Genomic DNA, 12,867 nt, shown 5'->3' on the forward strand with positions numbered 1-12,867 from the left:
ACACTATTTGGATACTGCTTAAAATGTTCCGAGTTTTCAATGTTTCAAATGAAATCCAGTTATTGTACTATATATATTAACTTGAAAACCGGGTACTCCACCGTTTTATGCTGCAGTCTGGTATAAAAATTATAGAAACTACTTTTAAATAATATAATAATTATAGTTCGTTCACAAACGCATGTGCATAAACTCATCATTGATACCAGGATTAAAAGTGTGTACACCAGACGAGCGTTTCGTCTTGAAAAGACTAATCAGTGACGCTCGAATCAAAAAAGTTTAAAAGGCCAAATAGTGCAAATTTATTATGTGGAAACATTAACACTAAGGAACAACTATATAACTAATCTCTAAACCAAACCCGGACCATATTCCGTCATTCTATAATTGCTTGAGGAGACTCAGAAATAACTCTCTATAAATGAGTGCACTTTAAATAACCAAAGTTCTTTAGGATAATAAACAGATATGTAACACTGGTTTTCACCCCATTGTCACTCAGTAAAAATAGTGAAGGACTAGAAACCAACATCATATAAAAAAAGAATGCACCACAACGTGTTTTCATGGTTTAATTTATAAAAAAAAAAACATTTTAAAATTAAAAAAAAAAAACCCAACACAAGGTTTTCAGATGAAAATTTAATTGGTCAAAGCAAACATGTAGAATAATTGAAATCATGACCCCCCCCCCCCCCCCCTTTTTAAACTTTATCTGTGTATAAGGTTCAAGCGTTGATATTTATTCCGCAAATTAGTTTTCCCTGATATTTTTATACGCAAAGTCTTTAAAAAAAAATTAGCAAATTGAATGTACATGTATTTACTAATGAACTTTAGCAGTTTGAAAGTTTAATTTCACAAAATTGCCTGTCAACTTACTGATTTTTTAACGCAAAATTTTGTGATTGTACTGGTTGTACCTGGGGTTAATCAAGTATATTTAATTTTACTTCAACAAAATTCGATGTCTAAAAAAAATGTTTAACAAATCAATTTTGACAGATTATTATATTAAATTGAGTAACATTTTTGTTGCAAAATATTTGTCAAAATTCAATAATCTGAAATATTTCGTTTCTGCTACCTAATTAAACAGACGTCCTATAGAGTTACAGTTTCCTTTGTGTAACGGATTTTGCCCTCAAACGGAAACAATAACTGTTTTGATCTAAAGCATGAGGGTGTCGAGGGGTACATTTAAATACATTGTCCATAAACAGTGTTCATGATTTTACGGCTTTAAAAAACTTATTATCCGCTTTATTCAAACGTCATTCATTTGTAAATGTGTATACTTTTTCTCTTCTCGGTTATTTTTTCCATCTTCTAGAAGCCTTTTACGTTTATTTGTTTTTCGCCTTTACGTATGTCTGTATGTATTTCTGCAGAGCTCTGACTTGTATTTCTTTAATTTACTTAATATTTATGCATGTGTTCATTATTATTTTTCATAATTCATGATAACCATCTGTTTGATTAATCAATTTATTTAGCTATCATTAGGTATGTCATTACACCATGCATCGACTTTCTTTTAAATAATCATCTATTGTAAATAAAAAAAAATTAAATAAAAAGATAAAATCAAAGAATAACCTTTCCATCCTCGATATTTTTCTAATCTGATCAAGATATCATTGTAAAGTGTCAATCTAAGTAACATAATGAAAACTTAAACAAAGGGATTTGTCTTTTTATTTCATTCGACGCTCGTTCATTGTACTCAGATTAAATATATTTAATAAACAAAATACGGGGGTTCGGTGTATTCCATAGTATATTGTATTGTGCTATGGCATTTAGTTCAATGTGTATTAGAATATTTAAGTCATTGTAATAAATTAAATGTATTTGGGCGTATGGATAATCACAATATTTGTAGACGGTTGTAATTAAGACAGAACGTTTCAAGGTAAGATTTAACGAGTTTGTTTTTTTTAAGAATTTATTTTTTAGTTTTGCATCAAATATAAACTTAAGGTAAGGGAGGGTTGAGCGCTCACAAACAGGTTTAACCCCGCCACATTATTTATGTGCCTGTCCCACATCAGGAGCCTGTAGTTCGGTGGTTGTCGTTGGTTCATGTCTGTCATATTTGTTTTTCGTAAATTGTTTTGTTATAAATTAGGCCGTTAGTTTTCTCACTGATTGAATTGTTTCATATTTTTCATGTCGGGGCCTTTTATAGCCGACTATACGGTTTGGGTTTTTCTCATTGTTGAAGGCCGTATGGTTGCATGCCTATAATTGCTTAAATCCCCTTCATTTGAACTTTGGTTGATAGTTGTCTTATTGGTAATCACACAATATCTCCTTATTTTTATATTAATGTTGCTAAACCTCCTAAATTTGCGTTGCCTGAGATGGTTTCTACCGAATGTTTCTTATTATTGATGAAAGTTGGAATATTTTTAGCTTTATTATCATTATTTTGCGCAGATTACTAGATCTTTTTTACAGATTGCTATGTTGGATTTCAAATCAAAGTTAATATTATAAAAGAGACAGTCGTTCTGTATTAGTGTTTGTCAAAATATTTGATTTTGTAAATTACGATTTATTTTAGGTACAATATTTTTGTTCTAGAACGAATAGCATTCTATAAAAATGTCTTTCAATGTACATACTTTTGGCAATATATCATATTGACCCAAAACATCATTTAACTCATTTACCTTATTTAGTTTTAAAATAAGCATCAACATATCTTTCCCTTTCGGAATCAGGATTTACTATTTATTTTCATCTGTTGCTACGCATGTTTTTTGTTTCCGCGGAAAAAAAATATTTTCACTTTAGTAACCAACTGTTTTCTGCATTTTGTTTGGCAGAATATTCATTTTCATCCTTTCTTATACAAGGTTATTTATTTTTTGCTCTTACCAGACCCCCCTTTTCAGAAATCAAATGATCGTCCCCTAATACAATTCATTTAATTAGCATTGTATTTCCCCCTAACGGAGCCCTCGCAATGTTCGCTTCATTAACTGAAACACTGTCTTTCAAAATTATAATACATCACGTAAACATGCGAAGTTTAATATGTTGAAACAAAAATGGAACATTTTTCTACCAAAAAATGAATATGCTTCATAAGGCACCACCAATTTATCTTTTCTGTGAGCATGGGTTTGTTCTCGTTATAATTTTTTTTTTGCTGACTTTATTCAAAAACAAACATTTTGTTTCAATAAAATATACGAACATAATTTTTTTCTTAAACTCATATGTCGTATTTATTATTTTCCGTAAATTTTCATTTATTTCTGTGCTTCGTACCGATCTTTTGAGTTAAGCCAATTGCAACTGATTTATACAGTGTGTTCTTATGTTGCGTTGTTAAACCACTGTCCAAGTTTAGAGAAGGGTTGAGCGCTCAAAAACATGTTTAACCCCGCCACATTCTGTATGTGCCGGTCCCTAGACAGGAGCATGTAGTTCAGTGGTTGTAGTTGATTCTTATCATAATTGTTTTTCATGTACTGTTTTGTTATAAATTAGGCCGTTAGTTTCCTCGACTGAATTATTTAACATTTTTCATGCCTTTAATAGCCGCCAATACGATATGGGGTTTTCTCATTGTTGAAGGCCGTATGATGACCTATAATTGCTTATATCCACTTATTTGAAGTCTTGTAGTAAGTTGTCTCATTGGCAGTCATACCAACTCTTCTAATTTTTATATCAATTAGAGGTCAACCAAACAACATCATCAAACCCAAAAAGAAAGTTAGATGTCATTATACGGTGTGAAATGATAGACAACTGTCCATGTAATAGGTCGAAATTGGCCTGAGTGCAATATATAGACAAGTACGGAAAATACATTCGACATAGACTACTATAAATTCACCTATTCTCAAATTCTTCCTTTACAAATTTGTCTTAATTTTATGGTAAAGCAGTGAGCATTGCAGAAAATGGACAAACTACAAATTATTTCTTTCTCATTTAGTTTCAATGTAAATGGGAAAATTGCATTGACAGAATATAAGGGTCTATTAGAATGTATACAAAAAGACAGATATTTAACCATGTCAAGCAATTGAAGGAGCATGTACATGTATATGTAGTACATACAAATTGTATTTATTCATGATTAAAAAACCTATATGCAGTTGACAAATCGAAAAACAACGAAGCGCATTATTTCTTTTCTCAAAGTCACAGCCAGGCTTTAAGAACGGAGCAAATGCCCACTTACTATTCATTGCTACTCAAAGACAGCCCTAGATCTGGTTTGAGTAGAATTCTTTGCTAGATCTTTATCAATTTGATTTATTGTGTCTGAATGTTTTATTCCTAGTCTGATTGTAATGTGATGTGTATATTTACTACGTTGAATGCATGCACCGTAAGATTTGGTCTCGTCCAAGATGACTAATCAAAAAGATGTTGAACGTGTGAACATATTTAAATTAAAACCTATCGAACCTTGTGCGTTCTCTTTCTTATTTTCTGGTGTTTATAAACCATGATTATCACTTAAAGCATTTCAAATCAGGCTTTGAGGCTATATCTATACAATGTATTCCAAACCACATCAGAAATCATTGAATCTTAGCAGTTTGTTTATTTTATCTGTCAAAACATTATTTTAAGAAGCTTATTAAATAAAATGTATTAAATAAATATTTAACAATTACACGCACATTGCTATTTTATTTGTACATTTACTAATGTATTTTAAATTATTATTTATACGAGATTTCAATCAGGTACTACGAGATTTCAATCAGGTACTTAGGATTCAAACAATTGTAACCATCTCTTTGGTACTCATATACACCTTATTATTAGACTCAAATTGAATATTTAATTTGTTCAATTAAAAATCTATAAATTTTAACTAACCATTGATAACCGGCTTCAAATTACTCGATGCTTTTTGACTATACAAAGTCTTCAGCGGATCAAATTTTTAAATTAAATCTTTAATCTCATTATAATTTACTGTACTATACAAATGAATCGGTTCGTATTACGATAGGTGGACATTTGGAGATTTAACATTTTGGTGCTCTTGGGATTACTTGTCCAGTATCTTTATGTAGAATGTATTTATAGATCAAATATCTGACTGTTGTTTCCTTTCATAGCGTTGCAGTATTGCGCCCTTTCGTCCTACTCGAGATGATTTAAGCTTATGTAATAGTCGTTCCCAAACAGGTACTAACATTTGTATGGTGTGACTATATGGAAAATAAAACATTACGTTATTCTTATTTTACGAGATTCTATTTAATTGCAGGAAATAAAACCAACTGACTACTCTAGATCTCCGACAGTAATTCTTACATCGTATCTATTCCAACTGACTACTCTAGATCTCCGACAGTAATTCTTATATCGTATCTATACCAACTGACTACTCTAGATCTCCGACAGTAATTCTTACATCGTATCTATTCCAACTGACTACTCTAGATCTCCGACAGTAATTCTTACATCGTATCTATTCCAACTGACTACTCTAGATCTCCGACGGTAATTCTTACATCGTATCTATACCAACTGACTACTCTAGATCTCCGACGGTAATTCTTACATCGTATCTATACCAACTGACTACTCTAGATCTCCGACAGTAATTCTTACATCGTATCTATACCAACTGACTACTCTAGATCTCCGACAGTAATTCTTACATCGTATCTATTCCAACTGACTACTCTAGATCTCCGACAGTAATTCTTACATCGTATCTATTCCAACTGACTACTCTAGATCTCCGACAGTAATTCTTACATCGTATCTATACCAACTGACTACTCTAGATCTCCGACAGTAATTCTTACATCGTATCTATTCCAACTGACTACTCTAGATCTCCGACAGTAATTCTTACATCGTATTTATACCAACTGACTACTCTAGATCTCCGACAGTAATTCTTACATCGTATCTATTCCAACTGACAACTCGACTACTCTAGATCTCCGACAGTAATTCTTACATCGTATCTATACCAACTGACTACTCTAGATCTCCGACAGTAATTCTTACATCGTATCTATACCAACTGACTACTCTAGATCTCCGACAGTAATTCTTACATCGTACCTATACCAACTGACTACTCTTGATCTCCGACAGTAATTCTTACATCGTATCTATACCAACTGACTACTCTAGATCTCCGACAGTTATTTTTACATCGTATCTATTCCAACTGACTACTCTAGATCTCCGACAGTAATTCTTACATCTTACAATGATTTTTGATAGCTCTATGACTTTTGATTTTTAAAAGATCTATGATTTTTAATAGCTCTATGATTTTTAATAGCTCTATGATTTTTAATAGCTCTATAATTTTTGATAGCTCAATGATTTTTGATAGCTCTATGATAGTTGATTTTTAATAGCTCTATGAATTTTAATAGCTCTATGATTTTTAATAGCTCTATGGTTTTTAATAGCTCTATGATTTTTAATAGCTCTATGGTTTTTAATAGCTCTATGGTTTTTAATAGCTCTATGATTTTTAATAGCTCTATGATTTTTTGATAGCTGTATGATTTTTGATAGCTGTATGCTTTTTGATAGCTCTATGATTTTTAATAGCTATGATTTTTAATAGCTCTATGATATTTAATAGCTCTATGATTTTTAATAACTCTTTGATTTTTGATAGCTCTATGATTTTTGATAGCTCTATGATATTTTATAGCTCTATGATTTTTAATACTCTATGATTTCTAATAGCTCTATGATTTTTAATAGCTCTATGATTTTTGATAGCTCTATGATTTTTAATAGTTCTATGATTTTTGATAGCTCTATGATATTTAATAGCTCTATGATTTTAAATAGCTCTATGATTTTTGATAGCTCTATGATTTTTAATAGCTATGATTTTTGATAGCTCTATGATATTTAATAGCTCTATGATTTTTAATAGCTCTATGATTTTTGATAGCTCTATGATTTTTTGATAGCTCTATGATATTTAATAGCTCTATGATTTTTAATAGTCTATGATTTTTGATAGCTCTATGATATTTAATAGCTCTATGATTTTTAATAGCTCTATGAATTTTAATAGCTCTATGATTTTTGATAGCTCTATGATATTTAATAGCTCTATGATTTTTAATACTCTATGATTTTTAATACTCTATGATTTTTTATTAGCTCTATGATTTTTAATAGCTCTATGATTTTTAATAGCTCTATGATATTTAATAGCTCTTTGATTTTTGATAGCTCTATGAGTTTTGATAGCTCTATGATATTTAATAGCTCTATGATTTTTAATACTCTATGATTTCTAATAGCTCTATGATTTTTTAATAGCTCTATGATTTTTAATAGCTCTATGATTTTTGATAGCTCTATGATTTTTGATAGTTCTATGATTTTTGATAGCTCTATGATATTTAATAGCTCTATGATTTTTAATAGCTCTATGATTTTTGATAGCTCTATGATTTTTAATAGCTATGATTTTTGATAGCTCTATGATATTTGATAGCTCTATGATTTTTAATAGTCTATGATTTTTGATAGCTCTATGATTTTTGATAGCTCTATGATTTTTAATAGCTCTATGATTTTTTATTAGCCCTATGATTTTTAATAGCTCTAAGATTTTTAATACTCTATGATTTCTAATAGCTCTATGATTTTTGATATCTCTATGATATTTAATAGCTCTATGATTTTTAATACTCTATGATTTCTAATAGCTCTATGATTCTTTAATAGCTCTATGATTTTTAATAGTCTATGATTTTTGATAGCTCTATGATTTTTAATAGTCTATGATTTTTGATAGCTCTATGATATTTGATAGCTCTGTGATATTTCATTGCTCTATGATTTCTAATAGCTCTATGATTTTTTATTAGCTCTATGATTTTTAAATAGCTCTATGATTTTTAATAGCTCTATGACTTTTTATTAGCTCTCTCGGTGTCTTCTCTCTCAGTTTAATGTAGAAGATCTATATTAAATAAATGGCATGGCATACAAACCAGTACCATTGATTCATTTTTCAATTATTAAAATGAGCTTTCTATTTTCTATTTGTTTATATATTTTTCTTCGGACGATGATGCATTATTCTGTGAGCAAGTAAAGACGATAAAAACAAAATGTCGAAATAGAAATAAAACCCCCTACTGAAAAGCAGCATGATTTAAAAATAAGTAGCTGTTGACAGAAACTGGTTTGATTCCGTTTCTGTAGAAATTCTTTCGAACGTTTAGTTCTCTGGTTCCGAACAGAAGTGTCAACATTTGTGTTCAAATATAATTATTTCAAGAGGATTAGTTTGAGTGCATTAAAATTTGAAAAACATACAAGAAATCATTAGCTTTTAAAGGCATATTCGAAGTGACACACATAAATTAAATCTATTCGAATCTAGATTGGGCTATACACCTGACATGGTTAATCTTTTATAAGAAAACGATTAAGAGGTTTAATTTTAAACTTTAATTAAAAAAATGCATACATAAAATAATTACAAAAGTTTCAAACATGAAGTCACATGTAAATGCTTCTATTTTGTATGCAGCGACTATTCGTTTCCCCTTAAATGCAAATACACATATTATTTATACAACTTAATGAATTCTCCTTTTACATATTTTTTTTTGAATATGATAAAATTATTTAAATCAAACTAGCTATAAAACCAGGTTTAATTCACCATTTCTACATAAGGAAAATTTAATGCTTGTACCAAGTCAGGAATATGACATTCGTTTGATGTGTTTGAGCTTTTGATTTTGCCATTTCATAAGGGACTTTCCGATTTGAATTTTCCTTGGAGTTCGGTATTTTTGTTATTTTAATTACTTTTTACTATATCAGAACTGTCTTTTGTCCCAACTTGATTAGAAATATTGTCACCTTGGTCTTCTTTTGATCAAAAACAACACACTTGCAAAGAGGGGCATCCATTTGGTTGTTCGGGATGTAAATTGTAAAAAACTATCAGCCACGTCCGGTCAGGATTATCTAAAATCCTAGCCTCGTGTTGGGAAAGTCACGTTTTACGAACGGCAAAAAACATTCCAACAACTCTTTGAGGGGCCCGTGGGTGGCCTGTTGGAAGGCAAAATGTTTGCTTCTATCCAACATACAATTGTTTTAAAGTGGCAGTCAAAATTTCCCGCCCTTCATCTCTGTCGTACCACCTAGCAGACCCTACCTATTGTATTAATTCTTTATAGTTCTCCTCCTGAATATGCATGAAATAAATGCCATTTGACTTTAACCAATCAACAATCAATCAACCTTTCGACTCCACAAATCTGTGTCAAAACTTTGTATATTGGCTATGCTCATTTTTTGGATATAAACCTTAATTTTAACATATATTTTCTGTTCATATAAGTTTTCAAATCTTTTATTATAATCTAACCATACGATGACTGTGTGTAGTTTAAAGAAGATCTAGCTGTTACACTTTGTATGCAAATAGCATTGAAAGTTCGTTTCAATAAGATCAAAACAAATGTATTGTTCTTTTTATCATATTTTCAAACGCTGTTAACCTTTACATTAGCTGTGCTTTCCGGTAATTTTCATCAGTACATTGTTTTATACATTCACAAATAAGTAAGATTTACTTTGCTTAATTAATTTCTATTTTAATAGATGCAGACATTGGCTCTAATTAGAAGTAACCAATACAATAACATTCACCAGATATGGACTGCTTAAAGGTAAGACACTAATATTTGTGAACTCATATACGAGGGTCTGGATGGAGGTCTTAATTTCTGAAAATGTTTAGGCCAGTTCATTTATTCTTTTGTTTTTTCATAATATTCTCTGTACAACATATTCTAGCACCCAAATTTAATCTACGCTTAAAAAAATCTTGTACATTTTTCTGTATTCTTCTTATTTTTCCCCATTATGCTCTAGTCTGTTAACCCAATCCAGACCGTGTTATATACTATAGCTATATACTATAACTTAATTCTATGATGTTCTAGAGTCATGTTTGAAGTATCAACATTTTGCTCTTTTTTTCCGTATCCAAATGTGTTTATACCAGGTCAACTATTTGTTTTTTTATTGTTAATTATATAAATATACTTTCCGTACAATATGTCGCTCTTCAAATGCATGAATTTCTCACTACTGTACACACGTAAGGGTTGTGATTTCAAAATATATTTGGTAAAGTTTATACCAGTAAACAATGATCAAGTGTTTGAACTATTCATTATTATTTATCATACAACATATCTACTTTTACACAAAGAAAACCGTCTTGCCAGTGTGGTCAAAAATAATGATGCAACTACCTACTTTTGTTTCAATACAAAGGATTTTTTATTCTCAAATACTTGATAATTATGTTTTAAAACTATGGACGAGATTTAAGATGAACGAATGTACAGCATCACGCTACAATTTTTGTTCAAATATAATCCGTTAGTCATGCAGACGAAGTCTTTTAAATAGTTTTGTAACATTATATAAGGCTTTATTTATTCAAAAGAAGGCTCATGTATATTATAATTATTCTTTTAAATTGAATAAAGAATAGCTGTATTATGAGTATATCATTAATATTTTTTAAGTTTGTAATCTACTTGCGGATCAGATTAGAAATTCATATTCATGACACCTTTATTTCAGATGGAACTTAAAATGCAGACGATATGTTTCAAAATATGTAAATAATGATGTTGTGGAGTATAATATAAATTATGTTAATCATCAAGACTTTGAAAGAGAGGCTAGAAAACCCTAAAAATCAATTATCGTTTTTGGGCAACGTAACCCGACTAATTAAGTCGTTATATTCCGACTCACTATCAATCGCAACTATAGGCCGCTTTGAGGGCGCAGAATTATTCGAGTTAGTGAACAACGTCTATTTGTCATCATAATTTCTTAAAACCGTAATTTTCTAAAGTGGATGAAGATACAATGTCACAGAATACAACATCGAGCTATGCTTTGGAGACACTCAACGATGACATGGCGCATCGACTACTTCCGGTAATAATAATTGTTGGATTATACATGATTATTGGTTTATTCGGAAATCCTCTGGTTGCAATATATTATGGATTCTATGCAAAGAACACTCCGTCTCATCATTTTATTCTATCTTTATCCTTATTGGATTTAGTCATGTGTTGTGTCGACATGCCATTAGAGATCGTCGATCTCCGCCTTTATTATAATTTTGAAAGTGTGGCAGCATGTAAATGTCTGCGATTCATCAGTTATTTTTGCAGTATTGCGTCAGGTTGTATTTTATTGGCTATTGCTACAGATCGTTACCGAAAGATATGCCAGCCTTTCAAAAAGCAGATTACATTAAAAATGACAAAAATTATGATAGGATGTGCATTTTTGTTTTCATTATTTGTGTCGTGGCCGAGTTTGGTATTTTACACAGTAGTCAGGGTAAACGTCACGAGAGTTCCGGCTTTAGAAGGTTTTGATTGTACATTGTTAAAAGATGATGAGTACACCGCGTTAGTGACTGCTTACAACATATTTCAGTTTGTATGTTTCATTTTTGCAATTACTAGTCTAACTGTCCTCTATACATTAATAGGAAGAAAACTATATCAACTGCGAAGTTTTAAATTCTATGCGACAAAGGATACTGCTAGGAGTGAAAAAGGCCAACACAGCTCCTCGTATACAAGTTACAGTGATAATGAAACACCGCGTTCGACGAATCTACACCGTTTATCATCTCACATGATAGAAATTCCGGACGAAATTGACGACAAACCGCTAGCGACGATAAAAGTGTTAAGCAGCGGAAGTAGCTACTACAATAAAAGTAGACCCACTTCGGCATCGTCTGGATATAAATCCGCATCGTTTAGTTCTAGAGGGTCAAAGATTCATCCAGAAAGAATAGAAAACAACGAATCATCTTTGTCTGAAGTAAGAATATCTAGAACAAAATCAGACGTTACACCTGTACCAAAACGAACAAAGTCTGACGTAACCAATGGCGTCATAAAAGGTGTATCAATTAGCAGTATAGAAATTCCGGAACGATTACGGTATAATGGATCAGTAAAATATGCATTTTCAGAGAGATCAATTATGAGTAAATTTGGATCTTCAATATCGAAAGTGTCACATTTAACTGAGTATGACGATGCTTATTTTACACCCGAAAATCAAACTGAGACGCGTGACGCAAATCCAGTTGGTGATATTGATGACAGCGGGAAAAAATTAAAGGCACAAAATATACGCACGACAAAGTATACTGTCATTATGTTGTCAATAACAATAACATTTGTGCTGACTTATCTTCCCTATCTCGGCCTAATAACATGGCGGACACTTGAAGAGGACAGACTTTCGGAAATCATGACAAAATCAGAACTTGTCGCCCTTGAGTTATTTTTGCGATCGTTTTTGATCAGCAGTATAGCGAATCCTTTTATATACGGATTTCTAAATACTGGTTTTCGGAACTTCGTGAAAAATGTACTTAAAAAGTTTTGTTGGTGCTGTCCATGTTTGAAGGAGAAGGTGAACAAATTCTCGGAAACCGACCATTCTTATTCAAATGAAACAACTAATAAAACTACGTAGTATCAAAGGAAAGACAACTGTCTTTAAATATTATTATAATAAAATAATTTAATTTTGGATGTAACACGTCCTCTGATTGGCTGAGAGTGTTTTGTCTATCAGCTCATAGACATAATTTTGTCATGTGACCGCGACGTCATCAACATTTTTATCATGGTTTACTCCTTTTTAGAATTAAATTATAAGGAATGACTTTAATATTTTTTCTGTCTATTCGAAATAACAAAAAATGTGGTGCACACTTTTAAATAACCCGCTACGCGTGTTATTCAGTGTGCACCACATTTTGTATGTTATTTCTTCATAGACAGA

The 12,867-nt window shown here is 31.2% G+C and overlaps 1 protein-coding gene across 1 annotated transcript; it reads left to right on the top strand.

The window, feature by feature from the left end:
* Window positions 1-1,766: 1,766 nt before the first annotated feature.
* Window positions 1,767-12,636, top strand: LOC127723332 (uncharacterized). Its single transcript, XM_052229898.1, has 3 exons — window positions 1,767-1,918; window positions 9,619-9,686; window positions 10,615-12,636. Exon 3 carries the CDS (start codon window positions 10,909-10,911, stop codon window positions 12,553-12,555), a length of 1,647 nt encoding a protein of 548 aa, XP_052085858.1. The 5' UTR covers window positions 1,767-1,918; window positions 9,619-9,686; window positions 10,615-10,908; the 3' UTR covers window positions 12,556-12,636.
* Window positions 12,637-12,867: the final 231 nt, after the last annotated feature.

The sequence above is a fragment of the Mytilus californianus genome, unplaced genomic scaffold (genome assembly GCF_021869535.1).
Source record: "Mytilus californianus isolate M0D057914Y unplaced genomic scaffold, xbMytCali1.0.p SCAF_13, whole genome shotgun sequence".
Lineage (NCBI taxonomy): Eukaryota > Metazoa > Mollusca > Bivalvia > Mytilida > Mytilidae > Mytilus > Mytilus californianus.

Coding starts and splice junctions, on each gene's coding strand:
- LOC127723332 (XM_052229898.1), top strand. CDS start 10,909: ATGTCACAGAATACAACATCGAGCTATGCTTTGGAGACACTCAACGAT.